Source organism: Mauremys mutica, chromosome 11, assembly GCF_020497125.1.
Source record: "Mauremys mutica isolate MM-2020 ecotype Southern chromosome 11, ASM2049712v1, whole genome shotgun sequence".
Taxonomy (NCBI): domain Eukaryota; kingdom Metazoa; phylum Chordata; order Testudines; family Geoemydidae; genus Mauremys; species Mauremys mutica.
In genome coordinates this window covers 29,925,005-29,940,943 of record NC_059082.1, presented here as the reverse complement: position 1 = coordinate 29,940,943, position 15,939 = coordinate 29,925,005, and the positions used below count along the sequence as shown (strand labels likewise).

Below are 15,939 nucleotides of genomic sequence, written 5' to 3'. Positions count from 1 at the left end.
GGGCTAGATGTGTGTTGTACCTACACAGAGTAAAAGATTGTCTTTGTCCTGAAGAACTTACAATCTAATGAAATTTAATTTAGTAAATAGAATCTAAATTGTAAGTAGGATAAAAATCTCTTACACTATGGGGAGATCAGGAAAAAGGATGGGAAATCACCACCAACAAAATTAGAAGGCATATATAGCAGAAAGGAATGTACTATAATAGTTTCATTCAGCGAGCTCAGAACAAACTTTCATACCCAATTGTTGGCTTATTGTGCTCATTTTTGCAACTAGCGTTATGATTATCATAAAACTTGGTTTTGAAGCCACCTGCACTGGAATGTTACGTACCTGGTACATTAGCAAGACTACTGCAGAAATGGCAACTGCTGAACTAACAACTATAGCTACGTTACAGCGACCTCGTAGGATTTTTCAGTGATGACAGACTTAATGCTTTCCATTATTCTCTAATGAATATATAGAGTGGCTGTCTTTCTTGATTGACTGTAATCATACATCCTAAGGATAACTCCCTAATACTCGAGAACATGTCTAGAGTAGATGAATAGCTAGAGCTCTTAGAGGCTGGAGATTTGCCAGGTGATATGGAAGTATTTTCCCCCCTAATTGTTTTGTTTTTATTCTATAGGTAAAATCTGAGAGAGGATTTTTCATCTCTTATATTTTGGGTAGTTCTAGTACTTGTTAAAGTAAGGAATTAACACTACTGGCTGAAACCAGTGTACTTTTCTTTTAATGTGGACATACTATAAACTTTCCATATTTGCACAGCTGAAGAGTAGACTATACCATGTAATGTGGCAGCTGCATTGCAATCTGCCATACCCAGCTCTGCCAATGCACTTCAGTGCTGACCAGCAGTAGCCGTACTGATTCAGTCCTATTTTTTTTCCTGCCTGATGGTAAAAATGCTTTGTCTTGTACAGTGCAGAACATGTTATCAATGCTTATTCTGGATAGCAAAATCTATCTTCATTGTTATGACATACATTTAACATGTCTACTGTATGCAGATAATCAAGTCAGGTCAAGGGTGAAAAGAGCCAATTATTGGTGAATGAGCAGCCACCTTCAGTAGCTAGATGTATGGGATGAAGGTGATACATGGATTTGGTTTTTTATTCCAATTGGTTTAATGAAGGCTGCTCTCAATGGACTTTGTTCCTCCTTTCCTTAAATATTTCAATATGAGCAGTTACACTGAATGGGCTTTTTACACAAGGAAAAGCAAAAGCACCCTGAGGCAGATTCTGATACCCTTACTCAGGGTGAGTATTACCTTATTCCACAAGTGCTATTCACTGTGAGTGAGGACCAGAGTCTGGGCCTGTATATTGGACAAAAATAAAAATCTGATATTGGAATTAATTATGTTAAATGGTTTTACTAAAGCCTACTTTGAATGTGGCTGATTTTTCTGTGTACAGCAGGTCTCAGAGTAGCTGGAGGCTTTGCTTCCCCTGTCTTTTAGTACTCACTGTCGATGAGTATTTGCATTTTTAGCTTGACTGTGTTTTTACCAGTGCTAGAGAGATTTCTTGACTGACTTCATTACTGTGGCTCTATATCAACTGGTGTAGCAGCTGGCACAGGCAGTCTGCAGTTTTATATCTGTCAATTATATAAAACCACTTTCTGCAATCATTAATTCAGTGTTCTAACCCTTATGTAATTTTATTGTATGTCATGCATGGAAGCATCTGGTGGTACTAACAGGTTTAAAAGAATTCTAATTTCACTAAAAAATGTAGATACCTAACTTGCTTTATGCTGGGGTTTGAACTGGGTCAGTAGTGGCAGTAAGGCATATTATCACCTTGGACCCATGGCTCTAGTGAGCTTGTTGCCATAGGCAAAACTAGCAAATGGTTTCCCCTACCAGCCTGAAGTCACTCGCACGTGATATTTTCAGCCTTGTGTGACCACCTGTTCAACTCATGTGTTAGAAATAACCCCGCTTTTGACAGCATGCCATACTTCTGATCTCTAGCTGCTCTGCTCTGTGGGCTGGGCTTGCAATCAGGGAGTGAAATTGGCACAAGTGCCACAGCAACCATCTCCTGCTTCTCACACTCACAATGTGGAAAAGCTGGGATAGTGAAGCAGCAGGAGAGGTGAGGAACAACATGAGGTTGGCAAATCTACATGCCCTGACTCCACAGCCCAGTCACTGGTAAAGCTGATGTTCAATGGGATACCATTTTGTAGAGTGTTCTGCTCTGCCCCCACTGATGTGATCTCACACACACTGTGTGGGGGGTCACACAGGCGGGGGCGGGTCAACGCCATTCCAGAAGTACCGGAGTGTCTGGTATTCTGAGTCAGTGTCCACCCTAGGGAGTGGTCCTATGAAGGCCTCTGAGTTGTCTCTGACTTATGCTCCCACAGTGCAGCCACAGGAACTGTACAGGTAAAGGCTCCCAGCTCCTATTTAGTTCCTGGCAGCCATCAGCCACCAGGGGAGCTGTGGGAGAACATGCAGCCCCTTTGCCCCCAACCTTCCTTTGAGATCTGCTTCAGATTTCATCAACTGACCCTCAGAGTAGCCACAGCCCTTTTTCCCTGGTAAAAAGGGGAGAGGAGGGAGTCATCAAAGGAGAAGGAAAAATGGAACATATGAAAGGGAGAATGAAGAAATCAGGGAACCAGGATATGGGAAACAAAACCATGAGGGGTAGCAACAGGGACTTCTAGGAGAGCAACATATAGCGGCAAGGAGATTTGAATGAAGGGGAACCCGGATGGCCATTTGGGAGAAGGAGAACCAGGTTGGGGGTGGGCGGAATATTTGGTTTTCCAAGGACAGACATATGGGTGAGAGGTTTGGGATAGGGAAGAGGGAAAGATTAAGGAGCCAGATAGGAAGAGATAGCGGGGTTAGGGGAGAGAAGACAAATGGGGGATTTAGGGACAGGGAGATAGGGAGAGAAACAAGGAGAGAAGGGGGAAAGTAATGCAACGGGGAGAGGATACTGAGAGCAGAGAAAAGAGAAATGATGCAGAGAGAAAAGGAGAAAAAATATGGAGGTGGAGGAAGAGAAAGAAAGATGGACAAGTGCGGTTAATACGGTTTATTTGGCATATTCTTAGTCCCACATTTAATTGTAGTAAACAATGGAAAGGTGTGGGGGGGAGCAGGAGAGAATCTACTTTTAGGATTGGGAGGGAAAAAATCTTTGAGCTGCTTGTGGGTGGTGGACATGGGGGACAGAAACTCTAAATGCATAAATGTATTTATTTCCCCACCTCCATTCTTTCTTGTGAACCTTGTGTGTATGATTTAGATACTTGGAACAGTCTCCTGAAAAAAAACTCTCCCTGCAGAGTTCCCATCGCTTGGTGGGAGATGTCCATTATAATACATTATCCCCTCCACTGAGAGGAGCTTTATAGATGCTGTTGGACCATGCAAATTCTCACAGAAACCCCCAAGCCCTTCTGTGGCCATCATCACATTTCATCTATCACAATGTAGGGATAAACACAGAATATTTTATTTCAGACTGAAAAGAACTGTGAAAAGCATTTTAAGAATAGTGTCTGGAAAAAAGAGATTTTTTCTAATCAATAGACCAGGTCGTTCCAATAAGCTGTCAGTGTTGGTATTTTTCTAGCTCTGTCACGTTACATTGTATTATGGCTCTTAAAACAATTATTCTTCCTGACCCGAAAAACTGTTCTATTCTCTCAGGCCTGGGAGAGAAGGATTGTAATTTGATAGATGAATACCCAGATATGTGGCTCCTTACCTCTGTGAGGAGGAGAATTAACTAATGAATAGTTAGAAACGGAGTGGAAAGGTCAAATCATTCTTTGGCGTGGATCAAATTGCATTTTAAATTATGGGCTATGGTCTAGGACATACATTTTCCACTATGTATGACCTTCAATCCACAGCAGAGTTCCCACTGCTGCCACTGTGACAATTACACAAGGGGCAGGGGCAGAATATGGCCTTATGTAGTCACTAAACTTTTTTTAGTTGTCCCCTCTGCATTTCCTTCCCTGCAGTATCTCCCAGTTTGATCCCCTGGACTTCACGCCCACCCCATTTGAAAAAATGGTAAGCAATGGTATAATTGATGACATACAAGGTATCATAATTGGCCTTGAGTTTACATCCCACTGCGGGTCATGGAGACTAAGGGTATTCACACCTCACAGAGACAGTGCGTCAAGCTACCTGCAGACTGAGAAAGAGAACACTGAGGTTATGCTTGTTTCACGTCTCAGGATTATCTCCATAACCCTGAAGACTGGAAGCATATTTTTAACAGAAACTGAGATTTTGCGAGGTCTTACTGTGCCATATGGGCATCAACATAGTTGACTGGGCCAGTTGTTGCTCCCAACTCTGTTTTAGGTGACTCCGTCTGTCAATCTAAGTTCTAATATGGCCCCTGCCATGCTGGATGGTAAACACCTTGCAGAATTCTGAAGTGTATGCAAGAGCATCTCTTTCTTCTTCCTGCAGCCAGAAGGGACTGGTGCTATTATTGTGGTGCTATTTGGGAAAGCAAGGACAAAAGCAGGCTTAACATTTTGCTCTGGAGTTGCTGATGTCTGGGTCCACTCTGAAAGATTTCCTTGATATCAGTATATCTCTTTTGATTATAACTGTTTTCCATGCGCTTCTGAGTCACACAGGTCCCAGAAAGCCATATGTAGTGGCTCTGCAGAAGGTCAGGAGGCAGGTCATCCTGCTGAACAAGGCCAAAGGCAGAGCCCCAATGTGTTGTGTGCATTAGGTTGCTGAGGAGGGGCCAGGGAGGAAAGCTAAATCATAGGAGCCCCTTCAAGATGGTCGACTGCACAGCCTCACTCAGTCAGCAGTGACCCATTGGGTATTTTTTTGTTAATGTTTCTACATGACATGTCAGACTGCTGTAGGGTGGTAAAAGTTCTTTAACTGTTTCCGTTCACAACAATCTGCTCTGTGCCATCACTTCACTCTCATTAGCCCAGTTGCTACATATCTCAATTGGGCTGGATGAAATCTGACATCACATATGTAACGTCACACTGCATGACCACTACCAATGGAAAAGCACCCTTTTGGGTGCAAAGCCAGGAATGATAGCTGCAGACCTTACATGGGCCACAAGCTGCAGACGCCCCTCTCTCTCCTGGACAAGTGCCCAAAATGTTTAAAAGGGAATCAATAAAACAATATATTGATTGCAGACTAAATACCCGTGGCACGGGGAAGATCCAGAAAGCACTGATTCAAGAACAAGTGTTTGTATTCCAGTTCAAGCAGAAGATTTGATGGATGTTTTACCTCTTCAGGTGAAATAACAATCAAATATTTCAAGAGTGCTGCTTAAAACCTGTATAAATTTACAATTACCCAGAATATCAGTACAAAAAACTATTTGGCTTTACAATTCTAAACGTTTAAAGTTCTTTCAGAACTGTAATAGTGTTATTTAGCTGCAGAACACCTCATAAATGAGTGTCTTGTAAGGTAGCTGGTGGGCCACATTCATTTATTCATATTCAGTGTAAGTTCACTAATAATAAAACTTACTGCAAGTTTATACCCAGTGGTGCAAAGGAGACATGATTAAAAATGCCCTTGAAGGCTCTTCCTCTACGAGATCACTGCTTTTTGATCAAACAAATGACAGAAGTATGAACTAGAAATCAATAACGCAAAGATTTAGATCATTGTAAAAGACAAATACATAGTAATATCCAGGATAAAAAAAGTTTGGTGACAAAAAAAAATTCTTCCCTGACTGCAGACATTCGCTGACTTCATGTTTGCCCAAGGATAACTTTATTAGTTCCATAATGGTACATTCCTGGGAAAGCATCTGGAAATGGTAAGCTGAGATTTCCCTGGTAATGTCAGAAATTTTAAAAAGATAAATAAATTAAAAGGCAGAAGTAATCCACCAAGAGGATGCAGTACTAAAAGATGTGAGATAGAGGTAGAAATTTTTGAAAAGTGTTTAAAAACTGCTCCAGACTTATTTTTTCACCTTTTGGAGCAGTAGCGTGCTCTTATATAAGATATCTTTCTCAGACCATAGTTTGAGCAGGTTTTCATTGTTTCCTAAAATCAAGGAGCAAAAGGCTTTTTTCATCTAAAATCCAGGGTTCAAAGCTTGTCTAGTATAACTGAGTTGGCAGCCTGACAACCCTAATTTGACTCGGCTGAGGAAGGTTTTGACTAGTTATGCTAGCTAAGGCTCATTAGCTTTGATTATGCTCATGTTGCTGAGAGGAGAATTTGCCCAGAGCTTTCCTATCTCCCCTATTGTGCATCATATTGTGTACCAGTTATCCACCTGCCTACCCCCTACATCTTACAGGTGGCTGAACTTCAGTAGTCCTGTACAGATACTGCAAATGGAAACCAACATTTGCCAACAGACATCCACAGAGGACCAAATTCAGAGGTGATATGAACTCAGACTAGGACCTAATTCAGCAAAGGTACTAAAGCATGTGCCTCACTTTAAGCATGCAAATAGTGCCACTGACTTCAGTGGACTACGGGTGCACTGAGTATCTTTCTGAATCCAGATTCTAGGCTGAACTCCCTTTCAGATATCTGTGTCCTAGCCGGTGTGACTTACATGGTGAGGAGGAAGGAGGAAGAATATCTATTTTAAAATTTGCCCCTCGTAATGAGAAGAAGGCAACGCAACATTTACAATCCACTATGGGGAAAGAAAATGATAACTTTGTATTTCGGAAAATGTTACATTATGGTTTGTTGAATCCTTCTTTATCTTGTCCTGACACAGCAGTAATGTTCATGATCTTGTTACAAACAGCTTCTGTCACTGCTTTATTTTGGAGTTTAATTGTTTGCAAAAGCCATGTATTTTCAAACATGATGAAATTATTTCTAAAATATTGGAACATATTTTCTTTTTATTGGAGGCCTGATGCTTTTTAACTTTTTGCAATAGGGCCTGTGTGCCAAATATCTGCAGTTGTTATTCAGACAACATTTCCATTGAAGCCCATGGGTTTTCAGTAACTCAGGCTATGACTTCAATGGCAGTTTTGTTTGAGAAATTGGCTGAATAAGGGCTGCAGGATCTGGCCCCATATAAACTGCACAAAGAGATGCAAGCTTAGCTGCCTGTTGTCACGCTCAAGAAATTAGACAGTATTGGAGAGGGGAAAAGTGACATTTCTGGAGTAATATTGTGCATGTGGAACATTTTTGCTTATCTTTTGCTTTGTGTAGGAAACTATGATGGATCATGCGTTGCGCACAATCTCATACATTGCTGATATTGGTAACATTGTTGTTTTAATGGCAAGACGCCGGATGCCAAGGTCTGCTTCTCAAGACTGTATAGAGACAACACCTGGTGCCCAAGAAGGAAAGAAACAGTACAAAATGATATGTCATGTCTTTGAATCTGAGGATGTAAGTAAACTTTTTTTTTTTAATACAATATGTCACTTAAGGGACCTCAGAAATCTAATAGTATCTATCTCATGAATGCATTTTTGTTACCAAGAATTGCTTTTCTGATTGACTGATCCTTTCAAAGGTTTACAAGCTAACTTTTATAATAGTTGTTACTGTTCTATCCCAAACTCTTCTCACTTTATTTTTTTCCCACCTATACCTGCAAATCACTCGCATTTCCTTCTTCAACTCCCAGAATCTTCCTCCACTATTCCAGAATTGTTGGTGCTCATTCAACCTACACTCCCCTCTGGATATTGTAATACATAATGATTTGGATGCTTTTTTAAAGTTCATTTTACATATATGGCCAAAGTATATGTTTACATTCAGTGGCTACAAAACTGATCATCTTGAATCAAATTATTTGGTCTGGCTGAGTTGTGCTGAATGCCATGTCTGTGCTCCCTCAACCCCGGGGCTAACCAGGGACCTGTCTGGTCCTTGTCTTAAGAGCTGCTCTAACTTATGGCCAGTCACTGACAGCCCCAAAAAGGACTATTTCAGCAGCCAGAGATTGGCCAGGTAGAAGGGGGCCCTGGCCAGGTCTTCTTTTGCTTGCTGTCTCCCTACTGGGGAGGAGAAATCTTTATGGACACATCTGCTGATTTTACGTATGCACAAAGTATCATAGAATCAGGCCCCTTATATTTAAAAACATCAAAACGCCTTCATTTATATGTTCTGCATTGAAAATGTTATAAATTGCACTTTCCCTTAATGCTGTATGGTCAGAGCAGCAGCTGTTCACATTTGGAAGGTTTTCTTTGTAACTAGAAGGGCTAAACCAATACTTTTAAAATAAAAGCTTTGATTATACAGAAAATACTTTGACCCCGCACTCAAAAGACCATCTGCACAATAAAGATAATGATTATAGTCATTACGTTTCTCATAGTGCATTCACAAAAGGTGGCAGATTCTTAGCTTTAGAGCACTCTTGGGTAAAGTTAGTCTAGATATTATGCTTTGATAAGACTTGATGTGAAAATACAAAACCAAGGAAATTAGAGAACTGGAAATATTAGTACATAAGCTAAATTATTACTTAATTGGCATCACAGAGACTTAGTGGGAAAGTCTCATGACTGGAATATTGGTATAGGCTATAGCTTTGTTCAGGAAGGACAGGTGGGGTAAAAGAAAATATCAAGAATATAGACCCTTGCTCTGAAGTCCAGAAGGAGGTGAGAGTCACTGGTTAATGATAAAAGGGGTATCCTGGTAGTAGTCTTCTATAAACCACCAATCAGGAAGAGGAGGTGGTTGAGGCATTTCTAGAACAACAAAAATACCCAAAACACAAGACCTTGTACAATGGGGGACTTTAACTACCCAGACATCTGTTGGAAAATTAATACCGAAAACCACAAAATTTCCAGTAAGTTCTTGGAATGTATTTGGGACAACTTTTTGTTTGGGAAGAAATCAAGATGGCAGCCATTTTAGACTTGATTCTGGTCAGCAGGGAAGAATTGGTAGTGAATCTGAAGATGGAAGGCAATTTGAGTGAAAGTGATCATGAAATGATAGATTTCATGATTCAAAGGAAATTTGTAAGCACCTGGAGGATGATAGGTTATAAGGAATAGCCAGCATGATTTTGTCAAACAAAAATCATGCTAAACCAACTTATTTTCCTTCTTTGACAAGGTTACTGGCCTAGTGAATGGGGGAAGCAGTAGATATTATATTTCTTGATTTAGTAAGGCTTTTGATACAGTCCCACATGATATTCTTATAAACATACTAGGGAAATGTGGTCTTGGTGAAATTACTATCAGGTGGATGCACAATTAGTTGAAAGACCATACTCAGAGTAGTTAACAATGATTCACTGTCAAACTGGGAGTGTGTATCTAGTGGGGTCCCACAGGGTTCAGCCCTGGATCCAATACTATTCAATATTTTCATTAATTATTTGGATAATGGAGAGTATACTTATAAAATTTGCAGATGACACCAAGCTGGTAGGGGTTGCAAGAACTCTGGAGTATAGAATTATAATTTAAAACCACTATGACAAATTGGGGAATTGGTCTGAAATCAGCAAAATGAAATTCAGTAAAGATAAGGACAACGCACTTCACTTAGGAAAGAAAAATCAAATGCACAACTACAAAATGAAGAATAACTGTCCAGGTAGTAGTACTGCTGAAAAGGATCTGTGGGTTATAGTGGATCAGAAATTGAATGAGTCAACAATGTGATGCAGCTGTGATAAAGGCTAATATTGCGGAGTATATTAACAGGAGTAAGTCACCGGAGGAAATTGTCCCACTCTGCTTGGCACTGGTGAGGCTTCTGTTGGCATAGTGTGTCCAATTCTGGGGGCCATACTTGAGGAAAGATTTGGACAAATTGAAGAGAGTCCAGAGGAGACCAACAAAAATTATAAAAGGTTTAGAAAATCTGACCTATTAGGAAAGGTTAAAAAAAACTGGGCGTGTTTAGTCTTGAGAAAAGAAGACCGAGGGGAAACCTGATAACAGTCTTCAAATATGTTAAGGGCTGTTATAAAGAGGACAGGAATCAATAGCTTTCCATGTCCACTGAAGGTAGGACAAGAAGTAAGTGGCTTAATTTGCAGCAAGGGAGATTTAGATTAGATACAGACGCTCCCCTTGTGTAACTCGAATTTTGCGTAAGTCAGAAATGTATCTCCGACCATTATGCAAAAAAACCCCCCAAACCCTTCTATTTCTAGTTTATGGAACTTTTTCCGTAAGCTCGGATTTGCGAACGCCGGGTTTACGTAACTCTGGGAGCGTCTGTATTAGGAAAAACTTTCTAACTATAAGGGTAGTTAAACTCTGGAATAGGCTTCCAAGGGAGGTATGGAATCCTCATCACTGAAGGTTTTTGAGAAGAAGTTGGTCAAACATTGTGAGGCATGGTTTAGGTTTAATTGATCCTGCCACAGTGCAGGGGAATGGACTTGATGACTTCTTGAGTCCCTTCCAGCCCTACATGATTCCATAGGAATGCTCCGCATTTTATTATTTAAAAGAAAAAGGAGTGACCACATCACAAAGCTGGCCCTTTGCACTCACCGTAGAAAGGCAAAAGAATGAATGGGCTCGGGGAGACACTCTCACCTCTCCAGGCTGGGATGGGCAAGTGCACTTTTTTTTTTTTTTTTAAAGGAAAAAGTTTAACTTTAAAGGAAAAAGTGTCAAGTTAGTAAAAATTAAAAGCAGGAAAAGTATTAATTTTTTTTCTAACTTACAAAGATATTTTGAAGTACTAGTACCAGTAACAAGAAGAAGTGATCATTTAAATCCACCAGTTTAATGGGCAGTTTTAAAATCTATTTCTTAACATGTTATTTTGAAAATAAAGCTAGCCCATTGTCTGATACAATTTTAGCTCCAGATTGCATATTTTGCAAGGCAGAAAATCTTTCAGTTTTATGTTTGAATTGGGAGGCAGTGTTGCCTAGTGGATAGAATAGCAGACTAGGGCTCAGGAGATCTGGGTTCTGTTCCCAGCTCTGCCACTGCCTGCTGGGTGACCTTGGCAAAGTCGCTTTTCCTCCTAGTGCCTCCATTTCCCCATCTGTAAAATAGGAATAATGATACTTACCTCCTTTGTAAAGCTCTTTGAGATGTACTGATGTAGAGCACTACATGAGAACAAGGTATCATTAAAAACAATAAATGATTCTAAGCCTGAATCTGACTTAGGTCTTTTTCTGAGCTGTTGGTGGATTTGAAAAGCAGAGGGGAGAGAAATGGACTGAACACCTCAAAAACTGATACCAGTGGAGACAGAAAACACAATTAAGCAGCGGGAAGGGAGACAGATGACAAACCATGATAAGATGGGTTATAAAAATCTTTATCGATTACTGCTCCATTGTTGACATTCACATGTCTTGGGCATATTGATTTGTATTGTTGTTCATAGTGTGATGGGTCACCTAGTTGAAAAGAAGTTCTAGAATGTACAGTAATGCCACGTGACTAGTTTAGCTGATCATTTCTCAGGATTTTCTAAGTCTATTTTCAAATGGTAGAATATCAACCTCTGTCTGTCTTTAAACAGTGGAGTTTAGTGCAACACGTTATTGTAAAGCACAAATTAAACAAGAACGCCACCTCTGTTTAACACTTGAAATAAACCATTTAGCATCTGATTTTGGGAATAAAGAGTTACAGATGTTATAACATTGCCTACCACGTGTAGAGATAGTGTGGGTATCTCTGACTGTATTTAGGTTGTGCCAGTTCTCTGACAAAGAGCACTGCATTTTCAGAACAAAAACATCATCAAAACTCAGGTTGTTGGACTGAATACACTGCTTTCTTATATATGATATGTGATCCATATCTCATCACTAGTATTTTGAGGACCCTACACTGCAGGATATAAGCAACTCCTATTTAAATCAGTAGGATTTGTTCATATCCTGTGGTGGAAGAATAGGGCTCCTGGAAACCATGTTGACCTAGCAAATCTAACCTAGCATTCTCTTGTGATCTGCAGTGGATCCATATAGGAGAAATAAAAATTTCAGGTAAGAAAACTAATTTTGTATATAAATACCTCCTGCTTTTTCTTACCTCTGTCTCTCACTGCTGCAGTGACATCTAGTGGAACTAAAAAGCAAAGTTTGCTACAAAGTCCTATGATTCTGTCTCAGTTAATTATTTAACGTTTGTACAGTGCCTTGAATGTGTGAAGTGCTAAGTATTAATATTAATTATCATCTGTCTTTTAATTTCTAATGTGTCTATTGCCCTAGGCTTCCAGACATTAGTCAGTGCAATTCAACTCTCTTACATTTAACTTTGGGTATGTCTACACTACGGGATTATTCCGATTTTACATAAACCGGTTTTGTAAAACAGATTGCATAAAGCCGACTGCACGCGGCCACACTAAGCACATTAATTCGGCAGTGTGCGTCCATGTACCGAGGCTAGTGTCGATTTCTGGAGCATTGCACTGTGAGTAGCTATCCCATAGCTATCCCATAGTTCCTGCAGTCTCCCCCCGCCCCTTGGAATTCTGGGTTGAGATCCCAGTGCCTGATGGGGCAAAAAACATTGTCGCGGGTGGTTCTGGGTACAGCCTCACCCCTCCCTCCGTGAAAGCAGCAGACAACTGTTTCACGCCTTTTTTCCTGGGTGAACTGTGCAAATGCCATAGCACACCAAGCATGGACCCTGCTCAGCTCAAGACAGCAATCATGGACGTTGTAAACACCTCGCGCATTCTCGTGCAGTCTATGCTGAACCAGGACCTGCAAAACCAGGTGAGGAGGAGGCAGCTACAGCAGCACGGCGACGAGAGTGATGAGGACATGGACACAGAATTCTCTCAAACCGCGGGACCCTGCACTTTGGAGATCCTGCTCGTAATGGGGCAGGTTCTAGCCATTGAACGCTGATTTTGGGCCTGGGAAACAAGCACAGACTGGTGGGACCACATAGTTTTGCAGGTTTGGGACAATTCCCAGTGGCTGCGAAACTTTCGCATGCATAAGGGCACTTTCATGGAACTTTGTGACTTGCTTTCCCCTGCCCTGAAACACCAGAATACCAAGATGAGAGCAGCCCTCACAGTTGAGAAGCGAGTGACAATAGCCCTCTGGAAGCTTGCAACGCCAGACAGCTACCGGTCAGTCGGGAATCAATTTGGAGTGGGCAAATCTACTGTGGGGGCTGCTGTGATGCAAGTAGCCAAAGCAATCATTAAGCTGCTGCTACGAAAGGTTGTGACTCTGGGAAACGTGCAGGTCATAGTGGATGCCTTTGCTGCAATGGGATTCCCTAACTGTGGTGGGGCAATAGATGGAACCCATATCCCTATCTTGGCACTGGAGCACCAGGCCACCCAGTATGTAAACCGCAAGGGGTACTTTTCAATGGTGCTGCAAGCACTGGTGGATCACAAGGGACGTTTCACCAACATCCACGTGGGATGTCCGGGAAGGGTTCATGACGCTCGCGTCTTCAGGAACACTACTCTGTTTAAACGGCTGCAGCAAGGGAATTACTTCCCAGACCAGAAAATAACAGTTGGGGATGTTGAAATGCCTGTCGTTATCCTGGGGGACCCAGCCTACCCCTTGATGCCATGGCTCATGAAGCCATACACAGGCAGCCTGGACAGTAGTCAGGATCTGTTCAATTACAGGCTGAGCAAGTGCAGAATGGTGGTGGAATGTGCATTTGGCCGTTTAAAGGCGCGCTGGCGCACATTACTGACTCGCTCAGACCTCAGCCAAACCAATATCCCCTTGTTATTGCTGCTTGCTGTGTACTCCACAATCGCTGTGAGAGTAAGGGGGAGATCTTTATGGCGGGGTGGGAGGCTGAGGCAAATCATCTGGCCGCTGATTACGCGCAGCCAGACACCAGGGCGATTAAAAGAGCACACCAGGAAGCGGTGCGCATCAGAGAAGCTTTGAAAATGAGTTTCATCACTGGCCAGGGTAGGGTGTGACTGCTGTGTTTGTTTCCCCTAGATGAACCCTCCCCCCCTTGATTGACTCATTCCCTGTAAGCAACCCACCCTCCCCCTTCGATTACAGCTTGCTTAAGGAAATAAAGTCACTATCGTTTAAAAATCATGTATTCTTTATTAATTCATTATAAAAAGAGGGAGAGAACTGACAAGATAGCCCGGGTGTGGTTTGGGAGGAGGATAGGAGGGAAGGAAAAGGCCACTAAAAAAATTTCACAATAATGACAGCCTTTTGGTTGGGCTGTCCACGGGGGTGGAGTGGGCGGGTGCACAGAGCCTCCCCCCACGCGTTCTTACACGTCTGGGTGAGGAGGATGTGGAACATGGTGAGGGGTGAGGGTGGTTATACAGGGGCTGCAGCGGCACTCTGTGATCCTGCTGCCGTTCCTGAAGCTCCACCAGACGCCGGAGCATGTCAGTTTCATCACGCTGCAGCCCCAGTGTTGCATCCCGCCACCGCTGATCTTCCTGCCTACATCTCTGATCTTCCTGCCACCACCTCTCATCTCGAGTGTCCCTGGTATCTTTCCTGTAATTTGATACCACATCCTTCCACTCATTCAGATGAGCTCTTTCATTGCAGGTCACTTCCATGATTTCCGAGAACATTTTGTCTCGTGTCTTTTTTTTCCGCTGCCTTATCTGAGATAGCCTTCGGGATGGAGTAGGGAGGCTTGAAAAATTTGCAGCTGCATGAGGGAGGGAAAAAAGGGAGAGAAGTATTTAAAAAGATACATTTTACAGAACAATGCTTACACTCTTTCATGGTGAACAACACTATGCATCTTACATAGCACATGTGATTTCACTACAAGGTCGCATTTTACATCTTAATATTGAGTGCCTGCGGCTCTGGTGTTAGAGATCTCACAGACGCAGGTTCGGGCAGCAGAATTCGGCTTGCATGCGGTCATGGTACGCCATTGTCTTTCAGCTTCTGCAGCCTTCATATATCCAGTGCCCTCCTTTACCAAATAGCAAGCAAAGCCCGTTCAGTGCTGCTTCTTTCCTGTTAACGTGCAGAAGCAGAAACCACCACCCCCCATCCAATTCTCTGGGATGATCGCTTTACTGCTCCCCCCACCACGTGGCTGGTATCATGGAAGATCACTGCTAAACACCCCCCTCCCCACCACCGCGTGGCTGGTAGCAGGGAAGATCCCTGCTAGCCAAACGCGAAAAAGCTCAGCACCAATCACCACCCCCCTCTTGCTTGGCTACCTGCAAGGAAGGATTTCTTTTAAGCAACAGGCAAACAGCCCAGTAGGAATGCCCATCTCTGTCCCCTTAATTAAATTCCTGAATTTCAACCACGTTACCATGAACGATATCACTCTCCTGAGGATAACACAGCGAGATAAAGAGCGGATGTTGCTTGAATGCCAGCAAACACCGGGACCATACGCAGCTAGGCTTTGTCATGCAATGATACCAGATTACTTGCTACATGCATGGCGTGGTCAAGTGTCCTACCATGGAGGACGGAATAAGGCTGCCCTGCTCAGAAACCTGCAAAGGCTTTTGGAGTACCTCCAGGAGAGCTTCATGGAGATGTCCCTGGAGGATTTCCGCTCCATCCCCAGACATGTTAACAGACTTTTCCAATAACTGTACTGGCCACGAATGCATCCCAAGTCCTCAGGGCAAATTAATCATTAAAAAATGCTTGCTTTTAAACCATGTCTTATATTTACAAGGTACACTCACCAGAGGTCCCTTCCATGGCTTCATTGTCTGGGATAGTTGCTTGGGAGGGCTGGGAGGGTAATTCCGTCAGGGTGAGAAAAAGCTCCTGGCTGTTGGGGAGAACGGAGTGCTGTGTGCTCTCTGCAAGCTCGTCCTCCTCTTCCTCCTCCTCCTCATCTTCCCCGTCCGCAGAATCCTCAGCCATGGCTGCGATTACCACCCCCACCTCGGAATCCATGGGCAGGGGTGGGGTAGTGATGGCGGACCCCCCTAGAATAGCATGCAGCTCAGCGTAGAAGCGGCATGTTTTCGGCCCTGCCCTGGAC

At 42.6% G+C, this 15,939-nt stretch overlaps 1 protein-coding gene across 10 annotated transcripts in view; it reads left to right on the top strand.

Annotated features, from left to right (window-relative positions):
* Positions 1-15,939, top strand: part of APBA2 (amyloid beta precursor protein binding family A member 2) — a 228,795-nt gene that overhangs the window by 175,037 nt on the left and 37,819 nt on the right. For all 10 annotated transcript variants that reach the window (XM_044980042.1, XM_044980041.1, XM_044980032.1 and 7 more), the window contains one exon: positions 7,223-7,408. In XM_044980042.1, coding sequence (XP_044835977.1) covers positions 7,223-7,408 — 186 coding nt within the window. The remainder of the gene's footprint in view (positions 1-7,222; positions 7,409-15,939) is intronic.